Source organism: Parus major, chromosome 14 (genome assembly GCF_001522545.3).
Source record: "Parus major isolate Abel chromosome 14, Parus_major1.1, whole genome shotgun sequence".
NCBI lineage: Eukaryota > Metazoa > Chordata > Aves > Passeriformes > Paridae > Parus > Parus major.
The window spans coordinates 2,201,290-2,225,381 of NC_031783.1; the positions used below are offsets into that span (position 1 = coordinate 2,201,290).

Below are 24,092 nucleotides of genomic sequence, written 5' to 3' on the forward strand. Positions count from 1 at the left end.
GGTGACTCCACCACTGCCTTGGGCACCATGTGCTGGCATCTGATCACCTTTCCAGTGAAAAAAAAAATCCCAATATCTGATCTGAATATGTCTTGGCACAACTTGAGGCTGTTTCCTCTCCTCCTGTCCCTGTTCCCTGGGAGCAGAGCCTGACCCTCCCCCCCCGGCTGTCCCCTCCTGTCAGGGAGTTGTGCAGAGCCAGAAGGGCCCCCTGAGCCTCCTTTTCTCCAGGCTGAGCCCCTTTCCCAGCTCCCTCAGCTGCTGCTGCTGCTCCAGTCCCTTCCCAGGACACCCTCCAGCCCCTCAATGTCTGTCTTGTCTTGAAGGGCCAAAAACTTACCCTGGGACTGGAGGTGCCCCAGCACAGGGGATGGTCACTGCCCTGGTCCCGCTGGCCACAATATCAGCATTATTACATTAGCGCCATTGGCTTTATTTTACGGGATGGTGAGGTCTGTAGAGGAGAAGGGACTGCAGGAGGAAGGACAGCTGGAGTGAAGTGCTTCTCTGGAAAAGGCTCACCTGAAAAAAAGTAAATGGGATTCAGGGAAGGAGAAGCCACAGCAGAAAGAACTGGAGCTGGAGCTGATGGGCTGAGAAGGATGAGGTGGGACAAATTTGGGAACATCACCTGTGAGCAAGGGTGAAGGATGCAGAGCTGGGAAGAGGAGAGGGAGCTGTAGCACCAGCAGAGAGAAGCCCTGTGAAGAAGGAAAGCCACGGTCCATCTGCGACAAGAGATAATGAAACCGAGGGAGCGGTGCAGGCGAGATAGCGTCAGCCATAAACAAGCGGAGAACGAGGAGAAAAATAACGCAGCGAGTTTGCAGCGGGGCTCGGGCTGAATTGTTCGGTAAAGCGCGTATTGTCTGCGCATGGCAAATGTCAGCCGGTGGGGAGGGCGGTGGCGGGGGCAGCCCGGGAACCCCGGCGCCCGGCCCCGCGGAATGTCCCTGCTAAGGGGACGCCCGGCTCCCACCACCCCTCGCTGTCCCGTCCCTGCCTCACGGAGAGCGCCACCAACATCACGCCCACCATTCTCTGAGGGGACCGTCCCCACTCCTGCCCGCGCCCCTCGCACTGAGGCGGGAAGTGTGTGTTTGTGCGGAGGGGGGGGCGCGCTCCCGCCGCGCCGCCGCGCCCAATTGGCCAGCGGGGGCGCGCTCCCGCAGCCCCCCCAAACCCCCCCCCGCGCAGTGAGGAAGATGGTGGAGGCCGCTTAAGCGCGTCCCCGCGCTCCCCTTCCTCCCCTCAGACGGGCGGGCGGGCGGAGCAGAGGGGAGCGGCTACTGCTGCTGCTGCCGTCCCGGCTGGGCGGGCGGCTGAGGGCGGGAGGCGGCCCCTCGTCGGCGGCCGTGCGGGGAGGAAGCGGCGGGCAGCTGCAGCAGACATGGAGGAGCGGTCCCCTCCCGGCGGGGGCCCGGCGTCCCCCCCGCGGGGCTGAGCCAGCGGCCCGCCCGCCCCGCGCCTCGGGAGGGCTGCGGGGGAGCGGGGCCAGCGGCGGGCGGCGGCAGCCCCGGCCCGGCTCGGCCCAGGCGAGGGGACTATGCGGGGCTGCCCCGGCGCGCTGTGTGCGGAGCCCGGCGAGCGGCCGATCGCCGCGGCGCTGCCCGGCCGCCCCTACGCGGCGGGGACCGGAGGAGACTAGAGGCGACTCTGCGAGGAGCCCGGTGGCTTCGGCAACCCCAGAGACCCAAGTCCGGCGCGGGCTCTTGAGGAGGAATTGACAACATGGCTTCCCCACCGCACCAGCAGCTGCTGCATCACCACAGCACCGAGGTGAGCTGCGACTCCAGCGGGGACAGCAACAGCGTGACGGTGAAAATCAACCCCAAGCAGCACCAGGGCTGCACCTCTTCCAAGCACTGCAAGTACAGCATCTCCTCCAGCTGCAGCTCGGGGGAGTCGGGGGGCACCCGCCGAGCCGGCGGAGCGGGCGGCAGTGGCTCCGGCCTCCGCCGGCAGAAGAAGCTGCCGCAGCTCTTCGAGAGGGCCTCTTCCAAGTGGTGGAACCCCAAGTTCGACTCCAACAACCTGGAGGAGGCTTGCATGGAGAGATGCTTCCCGCAGACCCAGCGCAGGTTTCGCTATGCCCTCTTCTACATCGGCGTGGCCTGTCTGCTCTGGGGCATCTACTTCGGCATACACATGAGAGAGAAACAAATTGTTTTCATGGTGCCGGCTCTGTGCTTCCTCCTGGTATGTGTAGCTTTTTTTGTGTTCACTTTCACTAAGACTTATGCCCGCCATTATGTATGGACTTCGCTGATCCTCACCCTCCTGGTGTTTGCTCTGACCCTCGCTCCGCAGTTCCAGGCTCTGAAGCCTGTCTCAGGAAGTGGTGACATGTCCAACCGGACTCCCCCGGCAGATCCCACAGACACTTGTCTTTCTCAAGTGGGCAGTTTTTCTATGTGTATTGAAGTGCTCTTGTTGCTTTACACAGTGATGCACTTACCCCTGTATTTAAGCTTGTTTCTGGGGCTGTCGTACTCGGTCCTCTTTGAGACCTTTGGTTATCACTTCCGTGATGAGAACTGTTTCACACCTCTGGGAGCTGGTGCGGTTTACTGGGAGCTGTTGAGTAAAGCCTTCCTGCACATCTGCATCCACGCCATTGGTATTCATTTATTTATCATGTCCGAAGTCAGATCAAGAAGCACATTCCTGAAAGTGGGGCAATCCATCATGCACGGAAAAGACTTGGAAGTGGAAAAAGCCCTGAAAGAGAGGATGATTCATTCTGTTATGCCAAGAATAATAGCTGATGACTTAATGAAGCAAGGGGATGATGAAAGTGAAAACTCCATCAAACGTCATTCCACCTCAAGTCCCAAAAACAGGAAGAAGAAGCCTTCCATACAGAAAACTCCCATAATATTCCGTCCTTTTAAAATGCAGCAGATAGAGCAAGTGAGCATTTTGTTTGCAGATATTGTTGGCTTCACGAAAATGAGTGCCAACAAATCAGCCCACGCCCTGGTGGGACTCCTGAACGACCTCTTTGGACGCTTTGACCGTCTGTGTGAGGACACTAAATGTGAGAAGATCAGCACTTTGGGAGACTGTTACTACTGCGTGGCTGGCTGCCCTGAGCCCCGGGCAGATCATGCCTACTGTTGCATCGAGATGGGCTTGGGGATGATCAAAGCCATCGAGCAGTTCTGCCAGGAGAAGAAAGAAATGGTGAACATGAGAGTCGGTGTTCACACCGGGACAGTCCTGTGTGGCATTTTGGGAATGAGGAGGTTCAAGTTTGATGTGTGGTCCAATGATGTCAATCTGGCCAATCTGATGGAGCAGCTCGGGGTGGCTGGGAAGGTCCATATTTCGGAAGCTACTGCCAAATATTTGGATGATCGTTATGAAATGGAGGATGGAAAGGTGATTGAGCGCGTCGGTCAGAGCGTGGTAGCTGACCAGTTAAAAGGTACGTGCTTTCATTTTGGGCTTCTTTTTCTTTTGTGAGGGAACAGTTGCCCCAGTGCCTGCCTTGTCTGTGCTGACCGTGTTTTACTTTTAACTCGGTGTGCTGATGATCACAAACACCCAGGGGAATTACAGGATAAAAGATGCCACAGAGATAAGCGTGAAAGATCATCTGTGGTACTCAAAATGAGCTTTAAAACTCAGCGCTCCTTCTCAGAGTGTTGCCTTGTAGTGAGGAGAAGGTTCATGTGTTTGCTGTCTGTGAGAGGTTTTTGTTTTACTGTTGTGTGTCATCCTTTAATTCAGTAAGTAAACTTGTTAATTGACTTCATGTGCCATACAGAGAGCATATGTGTTTTGCAAAATTATGTATATCTGTGAAAAGGTTTTTTTGGCATCGGGAGAGTTGGGACTGCGAAGGCATTTGGGAAAAATGACAGCTGGATTCACAGAAAGAAATGAGCACTGTAGATTTGGCAGTTTGATATGGCAAGTTGTTGCAGTTTGGAGTTAGACTGGAAAAAGTTACTCAGGTGGCTCAGTGAGCTGGCAGATGCTCTCATTTCTGCAGCTCGAAGGATCTGGGGATGAAATGGCAAATTTGCCTTTTGGAGAAGAAAATGAAGGATGCTTTGGTTCTCCTTGGTTAAGAGTCTGATTTTCATTTTTTTACGGTGTTCATTTTGAAGTGAAACTCTTGGCTGTTTTCTAGCAGCTCTTAGAGGCATGTGCAGGACGATTGTGCGATCTGAGGATTTAATTGTTTCTTTTGTCAAAGCTGTGTCTCTTCAGTGCCGTGCCTTTGTCTCACAGAGAGATTGTTGTCTGCAGTGCTCATAGTCCAAGCTGGGGAGCAGATGGATTAAAATGGGAGTGGAATATATAACAAACCCTATTATGCTCTGTGAGATTATTCCTTCTGCTTCTAAAAGTACCATTTTGATGAAGTAAACTGGAAAACTGAGTGGAAGAAACCAAAGGAGTCAGAAACTGTGATGGAGGAAGGAGGTATTTGTGACAACAAACACAAAAGGAGGCCAGGATGGTGGTAGAAAGGTCAGTGAGTAAGGACATGGGGAGAGCACTGCAGAGCAGTGGTGGCAGTGGCAGCCACTTGCCCCTGGTGCTTGTTTTGATGTGACACAAAAACTTATTTTTGGTGAGCGAGCTGTCCATGTGCATTCGGCAGCGGGGCTGCAGCGGGACGCTTACGGCAAGCAACGACATCGGCAGTGACATTGGTGCCTGGGAGCCACGGGGCTGGAGCAGATGTGTGTCCCTGGGCTTTGGCTTTCTGGTTAGCTTCTAAAAATACAAATTAGTTAATTTCTTTGAAAAGTGTTGACACTGATGTATTTCAGTGGGAGTGTGCTTTCAAGAAAACAGCATCAGAACTAACCTCGTTGTTACTCTAAGATGAATTTTGCTGTTTTAATGGAAATAAATTGAACAGGTTGTAGAGAAACATCCTTGTGATATTTCCCTCTTCCATGTACCTTTACAGCCAAATGCAGTGTGAAGGCCGTGTTGTAGCAACAAATAAAATTCAGTATTTTTACTGCATTTATAACTGTTCTCAATGTTAATCCCAAACTGACATGAATTTAGTTGTGGAGACTGATGGAACTGGTCCTAAATATTCTTATTTATTTGTTTATATTTTCTAGGAGATCACAAAAGCACTGTGTAGAGCAATTGTACCACATGCCAGAAGTGGGTTTTTCATGGTCTTTCTCAGACTTCTGTTCTGTCCTTGGTTGCATTTATCATGAGAGGGCACAGGCTGCTCTGCCTCTTCAGTACAGAGGTTTGGATTTTGCAGCTCTGAATGCTTTTAACAGCTCCTGATTCAGCCAGGGTTCTACAGATGGACAAACTGATATGCAGTCTAGATAAGATGAAATTTGCTTTGTGAACTGACATTTAATGGTCTCCTCTTACCCTGAAACATAGCTATGAAAGCAGCTGGAGCATGTGGTAAGAATTACTTTAACGAGGAATATGGGTTGGGCTTTGCTTTTTCCCCATTTCCCTTCTGTATTTTTTTGTAATCAGCTGCCATTTCTTACCAATGTCTTATGCAGTTATAGAAATCAGAGGCTGTGTGTACTTCTAAGCCAAGCAGACCTTTGCCATGACTGCCCTTAGCCACAGGTTTGTGACACATTTATTCTGTTCCCTCCCATGCACAGACCTCAGGGGACATGGTAGTGGGTGCTTCAGAGCTGTCCATTTTTTCCTGTTTCCTCAGAACTTTGTTCTGCAGCCAGATTACTCAGCTGATAGGTAAATGCCATCAGGGGAAAAAATACATCAAAGCCAATGATGAAAGCCATCAAACAGCAGTGCCTCGGGCTGGTGTGTAGGATCTGCTGCAGGGGAGGGTTTTGTTAGGGAGCAACTTTGAGATTTAATAAGGGAAACTGAGATTTCACCTCTTAATTAATTGATCTCTGCCAAGCACCTGCTCAGTTCTGTGAATGGAGGTGCTGTTAGGAAGCTTTGCTGTACTATTTTCCCTGAGAATCTGTTGATAGGAGTGATAGAGAAGAGGAAGTTTGTAGTGGTTGTTTAATTATGTCATACCCTGTACTCTCTTCAAGTCAAAAAGTGCTGTACAGATAACAGGGATAAGCTTTGTTTCCCTACCAGGATTTCAATTCTCTGCTTCCTTTCAACCTTTGGTATCTTAATTATATCCTATTTTTTATGCTGTATGTCTGGTATATTATCTCTTAATTGTCTGAGCTGCAGCAGTCTTAGCTATCTTTGAGGCTGAGTCAACAAGAGCAAGTAAACTCTTCAAAGAGCAAAGTAGGAGGTGCTGAGCACACGATGTCCATATTCCACACACTTCAGGACTTCTACCTAACACTGCTCCTGGAGGAGGTCTTGGAACAAAAGCACCTCTGTGGCTGGAGCACGTCAGGCGTGCTCCTGGAGCCAGTCCTTTGGCTCGGTTCGCCCTGAAGGAATCCAGGTGCAGCTCTCCAGCGTGCACCGAAGCAGGGTGTGGAGGAGTCACTTGGGCAAACTGCTTCAAAACCTTGTTCCCCATTCCATTTGAAATACTCAGGTTCATGTACCCCAAGCTGTCCTAGTGCTGCTCTTCTTTTTTTTTTTGGAGATGAGGCAAAATTAAATTTCTTTCTGTTTTATGATTCGGTGGAATCTTAGGATGGGAATATCTTTTCTTCCTCCTTTGCTTCCTTGGTTCCTTAATGCAAGCAGTGGGGCCCTACTGTGTTCCCTCCTGTTTCTGACTTTGGAATTAAATAGATGGTGTCTAAAAGAAACCAACAAGGAGAATTTGCTAGTGATGCTTTGCAATATTTTGCCTATATCTTACTGCTCTATGTTTTAAGATTTCTTAGGCCCCCCTGTTTCCACAGTACCTGATGCCCTTGGTGCAAAGGGCAGGAGAGCAGTGTTGCAATGAATTTTTGAGGTCTGCAGATAAACCCCAGCCATCGGCTCAATTCTATCTTCCATAATAATTTTCCTGTAGGACTTGAGACAATTCACTTTTTCTGTTTTCTTGCAGAGCTTCCTAGCAAATAAATTTATTGAGGATTATGAGACACCGAGAGTCACATAACACAGGTTAATGTGTCCCTTTCGAGCTCTGGAGGCAGCGATCTCTTGAGATATAAAAAGTTCTGCTTATGGAAATATTTTTGTTTTGCTCTGTTCTTCTTGGTTGTTTGCATTTCTCTTTCTTGTTACTTGGGAGGTCACAGTATTGCTATTTACCAGCCAGCAACTCTTCCAGAAATACCAGGGTCACCAGCATCTTGTTTTTTGAGTGCTCAAAATACGTAAGCATGTTGGGGCAAGAATGCTTTCTCTGTGTTTATAGGGCACAGCACAGCAGAACCATGATTTCATTTGGGGCCTCTCTGTGTGCACTGATACCCAAAATAATTCCTGAACTTTCTGCAGCCAGACATCTCCTTGTTAAGTTTGCCTCAAGGAATGGCTTTATTGCTGTATTCCTGTTAGAAGCTCTTGACAATACAACCATGCTTTTCTGTCTGAATTTGTCCCTTATTTCCTAGTGGAGAAAATGTTAAGGGATTCTTGTGCTCTCTGTCACCTGACTGAGCCAGGAAAGGATGGCTTTCACAGCACTTACTGCAGGAAAACCCACCAGTTCACCTGTGGCCAGCAGTGCCTGTTCCTGATAAAGCTTATCAAAGGTCTCTAGCTGATGTGCTGCTTTCACTGTTTTCAGTGTTTCTTTTAATATCTGCTAATAATTTTAAATGTTTCTTTAGTAATAAGTAAATTGGTTATAAAAATCACCATTTTGCTCAATGGTGAAACCTTTTAGTCTATGAATAGCCTGGCTCTTTAGAGGGTGACCAGCCTGTGACCCAGGGGATGCTTTTCCCGTGGCACATGAGATCCAGCACTGCTTGGTGACTTGATACTCAACTGCTGCTTCATGTTTGGGTTGGAGGGAACAGGGGTGTTCATGGATCTGGCTATGAAGAGATAAATCATTGAATTTTTCTTCCCTTCCTCCCCTCTGTGACCGGTCAGGGGAGAGCAGAATCCCACCCTGACAGCCCTGGAATCTGCCCTGCCTCCTTGTCCTTTACCAGTGCTGTGTACACCTGTAGCTGTCATGTGCTCCTGAAGTTCAGAGGTAGATGAAAGATCAGATGAAAGTTTTCCTTGGCTTTTTGAGCCCAGCCTGCTGGGCACAGTGTAAATCTAGAAGGCTTGTGCTCATGCCAGCAGGATGGCTCTGCAGATTCAGCTTTGCTCTGGGGTTAAGGGCAGCTTTAGTCGTTAACAAGCGAGTCCATAAGTGGGGTTAAGGTGCTTGTCTTGTGTCTTGCCAGGTGCTGTGCAGGTCTTTCTGTTCAACTTCTGTTTCATCATATTCCATAAATGTAAGTCTCTAGGTAAAAGCTTTTTATATTTATTGAACTGGCTTGTGACACACTGTGATTCTGGATTTCATGTGTTCTGATACTGATCTGATGATCAGGCAAAAACAGATAGAACAAATGTCCCTTTTTTAAAGAAAGCAGTAATTAAGTAAATTTGTGTATGTATTTCCACTTTCCCACAAAGAGAATTTTGAGTGCTGACCATGATGGAAAATTGTAGTGACCAGTCAATTTATCAGTTTTACATAATCTGACTTATTAACTGTTGTTGAGGTAGTGGTTCATGATCTTATGTGTGACAGTGAAAATAAAATATTATACACAGGTTGACTTCACTCCTGTATTTCAAAAATGGAAAGTGTTCAGTGACAGATAAAGAATAATAATTAGAGGTAATTTGCACAGAGGCGTATTGCCAGGGAGAAGCAAATTCTGCATTGATTTAACATTTTGACATGATCTGTAATTTTACCATGTAATAGCATAAAGAAAAGGAGGTAAATAGTGAATATAGTTGCTCAACCTGGTTCTTGTCAAGTCTTCACTCTGTGAAGATGTCTTTCATAGCTATAAACAAAAGAAAGAACCCAGTAGGAAAACCTAGTGATTATTAAGCTTTCCAAATATGACTTGATGAAATGACATAATTTTTTCTCTAAGTAAACTTGAGTTTGTGTGCAGGTACTGCTCAGATTGCTGCCAGACTAGACAGAAAGGTCAGAATTTCTCAAATTTTTAAGGAAGATTTTTTGAGTTGCTCATAGTTTTATTTGTGCAAAACCAAGTAGAAAAATCTTTCCATTAAAAATATTCACACTTCAGCTGCTTTTATTATTTAAGGGAAACTTGGATATCAGCATTTGAGGCTTTGAGTTTTGATAACTTGTTTACAGGTAATACAACTGGACACAGTAAAAAATAATTTATTAGCATAGTTAGAACTTGTGTAAGGTTCATCACTTTGAAAGGGATGGAGCCTGGCCCTGACCATACACTTTGTTTAACTGGTTTCAGTTTCTCATGTCCTGACACTAATTAATAAATTAGTCAAGGCAGTACCGAGGGTCTGGTTGTCAAGTGTTGCAGCTCTACCTGTTTAAGCCCTCTATGAACATTGTGGAGTGAAGGATCAGTTTCAACAGACCTTACAGCTTTTACATCCTGCAGGAGTTCAACTGAGCATGGGACAGTGGAGCTTCTTTGCAGAACATGGGAAAGGTGAGGGCTGAAATCTCAGGTCCTGTGATACTGGAGGGACACCTTGGCTTCTGCTGCATTCTGTGATCATCATCTGCAGAGTCTTTGATCTGTATTTTTGTCTTTGGCTTCCCCAAATCTGGGTGCATGATGTACACAGGTACCCTATTGCAAATCTGAGCTTTCTTCTCCTGTTTACATCAGAAAATCTTAAGAGGTAGGGAACTGTTTAAATGCAAGAGATCACCTTCTTTAAATAAAAGCCTTGACATGGTGCTTTTTGGGGAAAAAGATTGATGGAAAAGACAAAACAAAGTCAAAGACATGTAATTTATATTCATCTTCTGTCGTGAGGAGGATGCATGATTTGAATGAGTTGTTTAAAACTCTTCTTGCAGTTATTTCACAATATGTACTTCGCTTCTGCTGGCAGGCAAAGAATATAAGAATTTAAAGTACAATTTCACTGGATTTCAATTTGCTGTAGATCGTCCTGGAATATTATTAAAGTGAGAAAATTAGAATTATTTCCTCTTCCATCTACAGTTTGTGTGTAAGCTCTCTCTCTCTCGATCCTGAATCACAAGCTCACTCCATCCATCCTGGCTCTGTAAGGAGAGACAGCCATTCCTCTTTCCGTTACAGCTGACACTTGAAAATTCTCAGCTATTTTTAGATGATTTTCAATCTCATTTCTGTCCTTTGAAAAGAAAGAAAAAAAAATTCCTAGCCTTTAAATTTTTTACTTCCAGTGGGAGTTGTTTTTGCAGAGAAGCCAGCTAGTCAATACAGCCTCATTAACACATTTTAACAGGTTCTGTTATATAAGTTTGCATTATTGTGATGGCTCTTTCATTGGTTTGGAGGGAATTGTTGGAACTCAATTTAAAGATGTGCCATGCAGGGTTTGAAATTGTAGCTGCTTGCTTCCAAGTAATAATTTGTGAAAATATAAAGTGGCAGTTGGAAAAGAAGCCTAAACTGGGGATGTACCGTGAAATTACAGCTCGTTCTTTCCTCAGAGGTCGTGTTTGGGCACAGCTTCTGTCTTAGGCAGCAGGACAGATTTGGCTGGTGAGGTGGTTCTGGGAAGGCATTTCTCAGTATTGGACTACCCCAGAAATCTTTACTGCCCTTTCAAGCCAAATTGTTTCATCCAATTAATATCCTCTTTCATTTGCACCCCCCTCCCCCCCCCATCCCCCAAAATGTTTTAACCTTGAGCAATAAGTCTACTAGATATATGGGTTGGGGGAATTGGTATTTTTTCATGGTTCTGAAATTTCTTTGTGGAGGAACAAAATGTTCTAGATATATTTCTTCAGCTAGCATCCCTCAGGATCAAAATCTCTCTCTCAACTGCCTGTAAATTTTTTGAGTTTGTATTTGCTACAGTAACTTACTGTGGGAATTCTTGGCAAACCATCTAAATAACGATTATATTGCAAATCTTTATTTCACGGATAGCACTTACTGTTCCTCTTGTTGCACGTCTAAAACTGTTGCCTTCAACTTGACTTGATAAATTTAGAAATCACATCGCTGTCATAAAACAGCATTACTTATAAAATCTCCAAAATTGGCAGAGTCCAGAAGAAGTAGCTGAATAAAGTCCACTGGCTTGGTGGCTCTTTCCTTCTGCCTGCTGCTTTACATGTGCAGGAACATGCAAACAAAGGAAAAATAACATTTTGGTCATCTTTTCATGAAAGAGCAGTTTGCTTCCTTTTGGTTTTGTTTTTTTTTCCCTTCAGCTGAAGTTAATTCAAATCTGCTTGTGTGGATGTCGTCACAGGCTGGAATTCCCAGAGCTCCTGCTGGGTACGTGATTCCATAAACCAGAGGTCCTGCCACTGCAATGGGGGCAGAGGGGCTGAAAAACAGCAGAAAACAGCCCAAAAGCATCCAAATCCAGCTGTCTCTGTTTATAAAGATTTAATTTCCTTCCAGCATTACTAAATTTTAGGCCTTGATGAGAAGCCCTTCAAAACAGAGGGGGAAAAGTGGAAAGCAAAACTAACTGATAAATGATACTGCTGATATTAAAAATTATTTGTATGTGTGAAGGGATGGTTGTAGTTTGACTGTTTTTAACTTCATAATAAGCTAAAAAAAACCACAAAAAAACCCTCAAGAAAACCCACCTCAATAAAAAAGTCTAGAATTGAAGTAAAACCTGCTATGAAACATTGACACAGACCACAGGAAATGTGTGAAAGCTTCTTCTGACATCGGATGCTTAATTCTTTAAGTTCATTAGATAAATGAGGAAATTTGAGTCAGAAATGGGATCTTTTCAGTTTCTAAATGTGCAGCTTTGCTGTTTGAGTCAGATGCATGTGCCTGAGAGATGGAATAGAAGTTAATTTTTGGTTGTGCTCTTTTGAGAAGACCTCTCTGGGAAGCTTTTCCAGTAGTTCTTGGAATCAAATTCTTGCCTTCTTTAACTGGTGTTTGGTGGATGCTTGAAGTGTGTCCTGTAGGTACTGAGTGTCTCTAACCTCTGACCGACTTGGACAAGCGTCCAGCAGATAAATCTCTTAGAATTGCTCAGGGCTTGACAGGAGTGGTGCTACAGGCAGGATGTAATGAGGAAATGTTCCTGTATAAGGGCATTATTTGCAAAGAGACCAGGTACAACATCAGCTCCAAATTTCCTTTGTTTAGACAGGGTGATGCTTGGGAAGAGCTGTTTCCAGCAGGTCTGAGTTCAGCCTGTGTTCAGAGAAGTGGCCACAGGCGTCCAGGGCAGGGATGGACACACTGTGGTGTCACACACAGTGACTGTGCACCAGCAGATAACCAGGCTTTGATCTGAGGCTTTTCTCATCTATTTCCAGTTTTTAAAACTTGTCTCTTATTTAGAGTGGGTCCAGAGGAGACCACTAAGTTGATTAGAGGGATGGAGCACCTCTCCTATGAGGAAATGCTGAGGGAATGGGGAATGTTCAGCCAGGAGAAGAGAAGGTGTTGGGGTGACGTAGCTGTGGCTTTACAGTACCTGAAGGGAGCTGACAAGAAACATGAAGAGAGACTATTTACAAGGGCCTGGAGGGAGAAGACAAGGGGCAATGGCTTCATGCTGCCAGAGGGCAGGGTTGGTTGGGATTTTGGGAAGGAATTGTTCCCTGGCAGGGTGGGCAGGCCCTGGCACAGGGTGCCCAGAGCAGCTGTGGCTGTCCCTGGATCCCTGGAAGTGTCCAAGGCCAGGCTGGATGGGTCTTGGAGCAGCCTGGGATAGTGGAAGGTGTCTCTGCCCATGGCAGGGGTGGAACTGGAAGGGCTTTGGGGTCCCTTCCAACCCAAGGCATTCCATGATTCTGGGAAGTTTGCATCTGTCTGACTCCCTATTTGGGACTGATCTTGCTAGTAAGATCCATGTTATGAAAGAGATTCTCTCTCATGCACATGTAAGTTACTAATGAGACAATATGAATAGTGTTTAATGTTTTACTTGCTGCTTGGCAATGTGGCATCATCTAGAAGCAGAGAGTGTTCTTAAAAATACCATGTGAGGATGAGAAAATTTATTATAAGTTGTTTCATAATTCCAATAAACCATTTAAGAGAAACATACACACCCCGTGCCTCACCCGAGGTTCTGGAATCCTTAATGATCAGCAACAATTTTTCTGCTGAGAATGTTAAAGTAACATATACGTCTTTTGTTATGAAACATTGCTGCTGCTGGAATTTGCTGTGGATACAGAGATAAACAAAAGGTCTGCTAGTCTTCACTGAACTCACGTCTTTTACCTGTGTCAGATACTTTAATTTGGTATTTGATGATAATTTTCCAGAAATAAGGCCAAAAATCTTTAATTGCATAAAGCTGTTGAATCCATAGAATTGTGGAGTGGTTTGGGTTGGAAGGGACCTTGAAGATCATTCAGTTCCACCTCCCTACCTTGGGCAGGGACACCTTCCACTATCCCAGGCTGTTCCAAGCCCCATCCAACCTGGCCTTGGACACTTCCAGGGATCCAGGGACAGCCACAGCTTCTCTGGGCACCCTGTGCCAGGGCCTGCCCACCCTCATGGGGAACAATTCCTTCCCAATATCCCATCTATCCCTGCCCTCTGGCACTGGGAAGCCGTCTCCCTTCTCCTGTCACTCCATCCTCCCTCTTTCCCCATGTATATGTGTATATATAGCATTATATATGCACCCTTAGAATGTTTTTGATGTGAAAATGATCCGAGTTGTTGCCGCAGTCTGTTATTTCTCCATAATCAGATGCTTGAATCCTGTTTAGTCAGCTTGCAAAACATGTTTAATTCTTGTAGCACGAATGGCTGTGTGTTCATGAACTGGGTGACACTTCTTACTAAAACTTTTGCTTGGCTCTGTTTAATAGGGAGCATCATAGAACTTACCTGTTGGTAGCAGAAGGTGGAAGCTTCAGCACATCAAGGATGCCATTTTTAAGTGTGAAGGCAGAGGATCCTTACAGGAAGGTGGTGGTTTCTGAGCCCTGATCAAGCATTGGGACAATCCTTTTGCTTTGTTGTTTGTCCCTGCTTGGGGATAGAGCCATTTTGGCCATGGCTGTTTGCTGATCAGGAGTCAGGAATGATTTTGTGTCCATAACTGGGTATTGAAAATGAATCAGACCATACGGGAGGCATTTTTATCAGGCACAGTGTTTTCTGTGTGTTATAAAAAACCCGTGCGTGATGTGGCTATATTTAAAATGGAGTACATCTGTTATGCATTTCATTCTTTCCAAGATTTCAGGAGGTGACAAAGTTGGAATTTGTCTTAAAATTCAGATTAAAATTTTGTTTTTTCAAGTTAGGAGATTTGCCTGCTCTGGCTTCCACCCTCACCAGTGCTTCTTTGAAGCAGTGGATTTGCAGAGCACTTAAAGAAACGGTATTAATTATGTATTTTGGGATTTAGGCTGTGATGGGAGTTGTATGATCCTAATATCAGCCATAGCCAAGCGTGCAGCCAAGAGAGTCATAAATTATTGTGAGTTGTGCTGCTGCTGTAATGGAGCGGGATTGTGCTGACAGAGCATTATTTGTCTACCTCATTTGGAGCAAAGGATTTGTTAATTCTTGTGCTGCTTAATAAGTGCAGGAGTTGGACCATGCCCCACCAGTGTTTGTGGCAGCTTTTGAAGCACCAAATCCTCTGAATTCAAATGGCATTTGTTGAAGTTTACAGTTAGAATTGAGTCACTTCAAAGAGGAGCCAGTTAGTTTTAACAGCAGAATTATCGATTTGTGGAAATAATGTGATTGTGTGTTAAATGTCATCTTTGGGATGTTATGGTAACACAACAGCCTGTGTGAGGGAAATAAATAACACAATTCAGGAACTGCATCTAATATACATTGAGCATGCCTATAGCTTGTCTAAATAAAACAGCTTTAAATGTAGGCTATGACTCACTGATAAAAGTAAAGCAAAATGCTGCTCCAGAAGTCTTTGCTGTTGTATTTAGGTGATTCAGTATAAAATCAGAGAATCACAACATGGCTTGGGCTGGAAGGGACCTTAAAGATCATCCAGCTCCACCCTCTGCCATGGGCAGGGACCCCTTCCACTGTTCCAGGTTGCTCCAAGCCCCATCCAACCTTGTCTTGGGCACTTCCAGGGATGGGGCATCCACATCTTCTCTGGGAAGCAAACACAAAGAGTTACGCTATAAACACAGATTTTTGGGGTCAGAAGAAGGATAGCCTGCAGAATTTATGAGAGTTTTTATTGCATATATAAAATTACAACCCTGCTTTAATGACTGTTGGAGGGCAGTCTTATGGAGAGTGATCCAGTGAAATGTAGCTGGTGTTAGATGGTCATTGATTCATCCTTGGATCTTTGTTTGTAAGTTGAGGCACCTCTCAGGCAAGGAGCAGTATTGAACTAATGGTGCTCCCTGGGGAGCCAGTGGGGCTGAGCCCCAGTGAGGTTTGTATTCACATAATGACACCAGAAAGACCCCAAAAAGCCACTCCATGTGTGCTGTCCTGCTCCACATGGCTGAGGGACTGAGAAGGAAGGAAGGAAAGGAGGTGAGGCAGCCTGAATTCATGGCTGGGCCACAATCAAGCAAATCTAGCAAGGATCCTATCCCTGTGCTGGAGCTGGTCATGGCTCTGTTAGAACCTTGTAGCACAAAGAAATGGTTCTTTTCTGAGCTCTTTCTTTTCCTGATTTGACTTTGCCCTGTCTCCTAAATTGAAGGAAATCAAGCTTTACACTCAAGAAAGCCTAAAATAAATGTGTTGATATATATACATTTGGATATTTCTTTATTAATATATAGCTGAACCATGATAAATGGGGATGAAATTTTACTCTCTAGTATTTACTTTTTCATTTGTCAGGGGATAAGCATTTCCCACATAGACACAGTACAGGCATTGGAAAGATCACCAGGTATTTGAGTAACTGGTGTAAATTAAAGGTGTGTTACTTGTGTATAGATATTGCAGTAAAGGAGGGTGGGTCAGGTGCCTGGTTTGAAAACTAGAGAGTCCTTTAATTTTCCTGATGAATAAATTCATCATTAATTTTCCTAATGAATAAACTCTGTAGCTGTGGAGCCTGTTCCTAAAACCCCCTTGTTCAGACATTTGAATGTCTGAGTGTATCATTTTTTGGCCATGCCCATTCAATAACCTGACAGAAGAGGTGGGTCCTTCATCCAACTCCAAGCTCTTGTTGGGTGTCTCAGGGGCTCTTCCATGGTGTTCCTGCTTGCTCTTACAAACTTCTAAAAAACCCTGCTTCAATTTCCTGTTCCACAAAGTGTAATTGTTGCCAATGTGAGGAGTTTTTAATCTGACACCACACTCATCCTGAAGGTGTGCCATTGCAGCATTGCCTTCCCTGAGATTTTTTCTGTACATTCTGCTATGGCAGTCCTAAACCCAGGTTTAAATCCCAAGCAATCATACCTGTGTTCACTTCTAAACCATGCCTGTGGTTCATGAGTGACATGAAGTGCTGGTCTGTGCACATGAGCTCATTTATTCATAAGAAACTGTGCTGATGTTTTGGTGACAGTCATTCCCAAAATGCTGTATTTGAGGTTTGTCCAGAAATCCAGGTGCTTGTTACTGGAGCACAGTTAAATAGACTAAATAGTGAATAGTGAGTAGCTAAAATTAGTATTATTGTTCCATGGGACACAGGGTGTCTCACTCTTTTGATTTTCTCATATCACAGTCCCACACATTTTCAGCCTACTGCATTTTTGTTCACACGTTGAAGAGGGGATAAAGGGGAGAATTTTGCTTTGTGGCAGTATAAATCCTTCATAAAATAGTTGGAGATCTTAAAAAGTCAAGTTTGCATTTGCATATTAGAATGAAAAGAGATGGAGGACTGTGGGGATACCAGGCATTGTCATTCCAAAAACAGGATAAAGGATTGCAGGTTCAGCACAGCAGCATTTGAATTATTTTATCTTTTTTGTAGTTTGTTTGCCTGTTTTAATACAAAGCAGTTAATTACTTCTCTTTCTTTTGCAATGTCACACTGGCTCTAGAAGACAGAGGTTTTAAGTGACACCTTTTTGGGAGGAAGGAAGTGATTCTTTAATGGTCTAGAGTTTTCTGATGGTGCTTTGCATTAGGGGCAATTCCAGCTGTTTCCTGAACCAAAATCCAGCTTTTTGGATGTTATATGAGATAGAGAGAACACACTCCAGCAGCAACAGTATATCCAAGATGATTTCTGTTATTTTTTGCTCCCCAAAGAAAATGCCAGGACCTTTAAAACGTGGAGGAGCCCCCACCTGTGCCAGATGTGGAAGTGACTAATTCAGTAAATATATCCAGCTAATAATTTTGTTTTGGATACAGGGACTACTTAGCACAACTGTTTATGTGAGTACTTCTCTTGTGAACGTTTCTCCATGTGTGGAGAAATTGGGAGGATTTGAACTTTCAGTGTATATTGTACAAAAAAGTTTTCATGTTTTTAGCTGTTGTTTTAGCAGCCAAGACAACAGAGAGCAAATAAATATATATAAACCATGAAAATCTGAGAGGTCATCACTAAAGTGATGTTAACAGCACAGTCACTAGGTTGTTGAGTTTCTTCATGTTTGACTTTAAAATCCACTGTTATGAGATTTGGAGCTTTAATTACTTAATTTTAAAATATATTGCCATTTTTTCTTTTAATATTTTTAAATCTACTTAAATAAGATGTTAATTGGTGAAAAAAAGGTTTTAAAAGAATCTAAGTGTAAGGAAGATTAACAGCTGATTTTTTGGCCCAGTGAGGGATGATTAATTCCCATGGTCTCCTGAGTACTGAGACCATGGTGCTTCTCTATTTCATGAGCTCTCCATGAAAGCTGGGTTTTCCTTCTGGATACTCTTCCATGTTCTTGATTGCAGATTTTAGGGGCCACACAGCAGCTGAATTTTCTCTGTGAGGCACAACCCATGATAACTCATGTGCTCTAAAGAAAGGTCGTATTTGCTGGTAGATCATTCTTCCTCCTCCCAAAAAAAACCTGACAACTGTTTTAAGAAGTTATTTTCAGGCTGGAACGTGAAACTTGGAAGAGAACCAGACTCCTTTATAAACAAACTTTGCAGTCCTTGTCCCCTGTATAAAAAGTACTCCATATTTTTATTTAAGTTTCATGGAGTTGGTCATATGTTAATGCTCTCATTTATTCCCCTCTTTTTATTTAATTCAGTGTTCTTCAGTATTTGTTTGCCAATAATTCAAAAGCACAAACAAGTGGAGGTAGTGGTGGATTTTGTGGTGGGAGTTGTAATAGTATTCCCAATGCAATTTGCTGAAATGGAATAGGAAAGTAGGAAAATAGGTGGGATTTGCAGATATTAGTATTATTATGGTTTCTAGCCATAGAACTCCAGAGCAAAACTGACCTCTGAGCAATATCTCACATACTTTGGTGCAAGTTTCCAAGGACCAATAGCACCATGGCAGCTTTTCTCAAAATATTGTGGCTTTTTAAGATAATTTTTAAGTGTTTGTTTTCATTGTTCTCTTGCAACTGAAGATAATCCCTGTAGGCATTATGACAGCAAAATATTTTAATGGGATGGAAGCTGTTAAGGGAAAATACTTATCCCTAAATTCTCTTTTGTATTTTTAATTACCCATTAGATTGTATCTTCTGAGAAGTAAATTTGAGAGGAATTTCAGGATAGTATTTGTAAAAATTGGAAGGTAGTGGGGAAGTGGAAGGCAAAGGCATGGTGGGTTACAATGTGAGGGAAGAGATTTTAAGAAGTTGAAAGCTGCAGGAGACTAATCAGAAGCACTTTTTGGAGGGTGTTTTTTGTTTAGTCCTTAAATCTCAGAAGTTGTTTCAATAGTAGAAGAAACATCAATTAAAGAGATGTGAACCAAATGGAGAGAGCCTGGAAGAGAGCAAATGGATGGGATTGGATGGATGGATGGGAGGGATGGGATTGGATGGATGGATGATGGATGGGAGGGATGGGATTGGATGGATGGATGGGAGGGATGGGGATGGATGGATGGATGGATGGGATTGGATGGATGATGGATGGGAGGGATGGGATTGGATGGGTGGATGGATGGATGGATGGATGTCTAGAAAAGAGCAAGGAACTGCAGTTCTGTTAGTCTGGTGAAGAAAGCTCCAGGTGGGAGAGATGACAGTGTTCTCCAGACAAGGAAAGGGTCACCTGTGGAGGGGAAGGAGCTGGAGCCACAAGCGCTGTGCTTAAACTGCTGCAAGAGCACTGCCATGTGTGGGAACACCAACACCTCCAGCAGGGGTTCAGGAGCTCTGTGGGGACAGCTCTGGGCTGTGGCTTTGGGGCAGGTGGGGCCTGGAGTGGTGAGAAGAACTCAGCATCTCCCAGGAGGCATCAGAAAGCTGGAGGAGCCATGGATTATAGGGATGGATCGCTGCTGTGCCACTGGAAATAACCACACAGTGTTTCAGCAAGATGGCATCGCAAGAATTTTAATCCTCTTTCTGAATAATTTGAATAATTTGGCGTAGAGCTGTTGCTGAATTACCAAGATTGTTTTGGGGTTTTTTGTGTGTTGTGAACTGTCTGGCTTGTCCAGGACACAGAATGAAAGAGAATTGCCTCACTCAAAGTAGATAGAGATGATCTTTGCTGTCATCAAAAGCCATGTGGAGCAGCAATAAAATGCTGGAGCTGTGCCTTTCCTTACCACTGGGATGGAGGTGGCCCATCCCAGGGATGTGTTGCCCGAGGAGCTCAGGGATGCACAGATCCAGGTTTGCCCACACAGTGCAAGCTGCATGTTGGTATCGTGGTACCCATTTCTGGAAAGGAAATATGGTGTGGAACAGATTCTTGTTGCCCTACCCCTGTTGACAGCTGCCTGAGCAGAGCAAGAGGCTTCAGAGGGTTACTGTCTATTTTTTTCTTCTTTTCTATTTTAGCATTTAATCAGTCTCTGCTTCTCATTACCAGAATTTTTCCTATTGGTAGAAATCCAACATCCAACAATACTAATTTTTGTCTTTATATGCACATGTAAAAGTATATAAATAAATCCATCAATTCACTTAGTTCAGAACTGAAAAAAATACATTGCAGAGGAACATTTGAGGATTGTTTTGCTTTTGATGTATGCTGCAGCCTTTCCAAATGCCAAACCAGAAGCTGGATGGGATGCCTCTTTCCACCCTTGGTGCTGCAGGAGCAGCCCATGTCCCTGGCAGGTGGTTGTGACGCAGCGGCGCCTGTGCGGGAGCAAATCTGCCTGTTGTGTCTTCTCTTTCCGTGTTTATCCGCGTTTCCTTGGCCAGCCGAGTCCAACCCTGCACTGAGCCAGGCCTTGGTTTGCAGAGCTGCTGATCCCTGCTCTGAAGGTGCTTTTGTTGTGGGTACACTTGTGTGATAAGTTTTTGTGATTACGAGCGTGTTTGTTGTTGGAATTTATTCCTCCTTGCTCTGCTGTTCTTGCATTTCTAAGTCCATTTAACTGGAAACTTCATTGACACTGTCTAAACTTAGAAAAACAAACCAGATGTAGCTATCTGGAAAAGTTTTTGTGTGAGCTGTTCTTTCTGTAGGTTTTCCAAAATCATGTTGTGAATGGTCAGATGAAAATGAAAAATAGGTGATTTGGGTGAAAATATGAGCCACAGTAGGAAAGGATCCATTTCCTCCTTGTGCAAACAAGAGCACTTGTGTATCATAAGACATTCTCAAATATTTTCTCTTCTTATTTTCATTATTCCTTATCTACCTGTACAATTATATAGGCTTATCAATAAGCAGGTAAATACCAAAAAATAAGAAAATAAATTTGATTTCTTGATTGAGACAAAGTTGGCAAGTAATGGAAGTAATGGAAGCAGTGAGTGTTCTCTGAGGTTGCTGAGCCCTAATGGTTTATTGGTAATATTTCAGACTTAAAGCCTCTCTCAGCCATGAGGGCAGCCATCAAATCATTAATTTAATATTGTGTTAGCAGCTCTCTCCTCACAGTTATCTACAGGGAGACTAAATAAAAATACCTTAAAAAACCCATGTGACTAAGATCAAAATATCCTTAGGGGAGGAGCACTTCAAGGGCTGTTTTTAGGTACCGAAAACTTGAGACTGTCTTCCCTCTCCCTCCTGCACAGTTTGGGGTTTTATGGTGCCCTTTTTTGGTGTGGATTTTTTGTTGGTTGGTTGGTTGGTTATTTTGGTTTTTGTTATTGTTGTTTTTTGGGGTTTTTTGTTTTGTTTTAGGATTTTTTAAAAATTAATTCTGTTTCTTTTCATAATTGGGAAAATTGTTGCAGTGAAGTACTAATTTTTAGGGGTCTCAGCAAGTTTTAGGGAATTGTATTTTTTAGATTCATTTTTATCGAGGTTTTTACATAAGGGTTTCTTTGCATCTGTTTTATTATTTTTTGTACCTCTTTAATTTCCTTGTTAAATTTCACAGGGCCATGTTTATTACAAAAGTATGCCAGTGTATGTTTGTATCCAGTTTCCTCAATAATTTGTTCTCTCTCCAAGTTTCAAACTTGAATCTTTTATTTGATTTTGTTCAAATCTGATGTAACAGTGCCAGATCTAATTATTTAAATTTCCCATTATAACTTTCTTACAACTTCAACAGTTTCTACAGCACTGAACTTTCAGGAGCCCTGAGCTTCTCCAGGCTATGCCTTGCCTTTAATTTGCAATTTAAAATTACAGTGGGAGCTGTGTTCTTAAGTCATTTTGATCTCTCCATCTACAGGTTGTGGAAACCAACTTTTAAACTTGGATTGGGGAAGAAAAGCAAAGTATAAATCTAAAAGTATAAATCTGTTTCACTCATTTGAAGCCCATGGTATGATACAGCACATTCCCAAGGAACGGGGAGAACTGGTGGCCAGTTTTGTTTCTCCAGTCTCCCACTCCTGTGGGACCAATGTAATTTGAATAGAACTGAGATTTACTCAAATAACCTTAAATCCCTCCTTGTCACAGAATCATGGAATCCCAGGCTGCTTTGGGTTGGAGGGACATTAAAACTCATCCAGTTCTACCCCCAGCCATGGGCAGGGACACTTTCCACTATCCCAGGCTGCTCCAAGCCCCATCCATCCTGGCCTTGGACACTTCCAGGGATCCAGGGGCAGCCACAGCTTCTCTGGGCACCCTGTGCCAGTGCTTTTGATGGAAAGGAGATGAGTTTTTTAACTTCTCCGTTCAGTTTCCAAGCTCAGTTTTTTCAGAATTGCTGGAGTTGCACATTGTTTGCTGGAGGAGCAGAGAAGCCCAACCAGGCTGGGGCTCAGGCAGTGGCCAGGATGCGTTTCCCTGCAGGATTTTCCATCACAGGAGGTTTTGTGTTTCCTGACAACCTTCAGTTTTCCCATGCCTGTAAAGCTTGTGCAAATAACTGACCAGCAAAGCTACATCCCTACAACTCAGCCTCTAGGCTCTGCATTAATGCCCCTCAGGCTGTATCCCTCCATTTCTGCAGCTTGCTTGCACTCTGGTTTTTCCCCTTTCTTTGCTGGTTCTCCCCTTCTCTTCTCATGAGTGTAACTTTTATTCAAATTAAAGTAAGGAATCACATGGGAAAGTGCATTCAGTTTAAGAGGCTGGTTCTTCTCTGCTGGTGCAGTGGTTGTGAATGCTGCTTGGAGTTTGCCTCCATCCAAATGTCAGTTTTGCTTTGTTTTAGAAAAGAGCAGAAGTTAGATAAGGATTTTTAAGTAGGGGAGGTAACTATGCTTTGCTGCTTGTAATATGATGCACACAGTGTTCATCCCTGATTTCTTGGCCTTCCACTTTCTATGTAGTTTAGAACTGTTGAATTTCCAATTACCCTTAGGAAAATTTGTTTTATCTTCCTTATAGAAATGTTTTACTTCCATGCCTCCAGTGTCTTACTTTTCCCCATTGCCCTTTCCTTCCTTCCAGTCTTTCTTCCAGGTTTCCACTCTGAGATTAAAGGCACGTAAAAGGGCTGGTTCAGTGTTTGATACAAGCGAAGAGCTGAAGCAAAGGGAGTAAATGAAGGAATAGGAGTAAGGAGCCAGGTGGGCTGGTTGGGAACCTGCTCAGCAGATCTGCTCCTGGACAGGTGCTCCCTGTCTATCTGCAGCTCATCTGCTGCAGGGCTTTCTCACTTCCTCTGCTCTCTTGCTTCTTCCTTGCAGTTGTTCCAGCTTAAGTGCCCATCAGTTCAGAATTCCCAAAGAAACGGCCAAAAATTTGATTGGAAACGGTCACAGTGATCCTTTTAATTTTATATGGACCATGACATGGGACATTGTGCAATCTCAGTGGTGATGAATCAGTGGTGAATTTCCCAGCCATTTGTTCTTCAAAATCTGTTTTAGCTGGTTTTAATGGCACAAAAATTTAAATACAAGAATGGAAAAGTGGCGGGGAAGCTGAGCCTGTCCTTGTTCCTTTGCACGAGAGAAGCCCAAATCTGGTGGGCTAGGAAGGGCCGTAAATGGCTTTCAATCTGAGTAGTTTGTTTAAACTTTGAGTTTATGGGACCTAAAATAGAGCAAAAGGGAAAGTAAATAATAAAATATCCTATCTGGAGTGTCTCTTTTGCACTTGAATATAAGTGAGTGCTAAAAGGGAACCATCAGGCTGACTCTGGGAAGAGCAGCTGGACCAGGGATGACAGTGCCATTGGATGAAGCATGGGGTGCTTGCCCACTGCCTTCCCACCCCAGACCACAGCCACCAACTCTGGGCCATAAAGGGAAACAACTTTTCTTGTCAAAATACAGCTGCCCAGCCGTTTGCTTTCTGGGAAAAATGTCCAGTAACTGCTGGTACAGCTGTGTGATGTGCAGCTCTACCTAGAAACATTTACTTACTCTGACCTTAGTCATTGGATTTTCAGAGCCCATGTGGCAGGGGCATAACATAATACTGCCAGCTAATGAATGGTCTCCATGTAGCAATGGAAAACCTGGATAGAGTTTAAAGTTCAAAAGAGTTTGCTTTTCAAAAAGAGTATTTTTTTTAAATCAGAACAAATAATGCAAAGTACCTAATTACCTGTAGAAATCGTGCATCTCTGCATGAAGTTAATTTTTGCATAAAAAGTAGCAAATATGTTTTGGCTCATCGTTTAATTTGACTTATTTC

General features: G+C 43.9%; 1 protein-coding gene and 1 long non-coding RNA gene across 8 annotated transcripts in view; one reads left to right on the plus strand and one right to left on the minus strand.

The window, feature by feature from the left end:
• LOC107211138 overlaps positions 1–1,011 on the minus strand; it is a 34,364-nt gene extending 33,353 nt beyond the window's left edge. For all 6 annotated transcript variants that reach the window (XR_002002261.2, XR_002002262.2, XR_001524092.2 and 3 more), the window contains exons 1-2: positions 632–1,011; positions 341–522 (exon numbers count right to left, since the gene is read on the minus strand). This is a non-coding gene — a long non-coding RNA (uncharacterized LOC107211138). The remainder of the gene's footprint in view (positions 1–340; positions 523–631) is intronic.
• Positions 1,012–1,539: 528 nt separating this feature from the next.
• Positions 1,540–24,092, plus strand: part of ADCY9 (adenylate cyclase 9) — an 81,822-nt gene continuing 59,269 nt past the window's right edge. For both annotated transcript variants that reach the window (XM_015642711.3, XM_015642712.3), the window contains exon 1: positions 1,540–3,430. In XM_015642711.3, the coding sequence (XP_015498197.1) occupies positions 1,732–3,430 (1,699 nt within the window). In that variant the 5' untranslated portion in view covers positions 1,540–1,731. The remainder of the gene's footprint in view (positions 3,431–24,092) is intronic.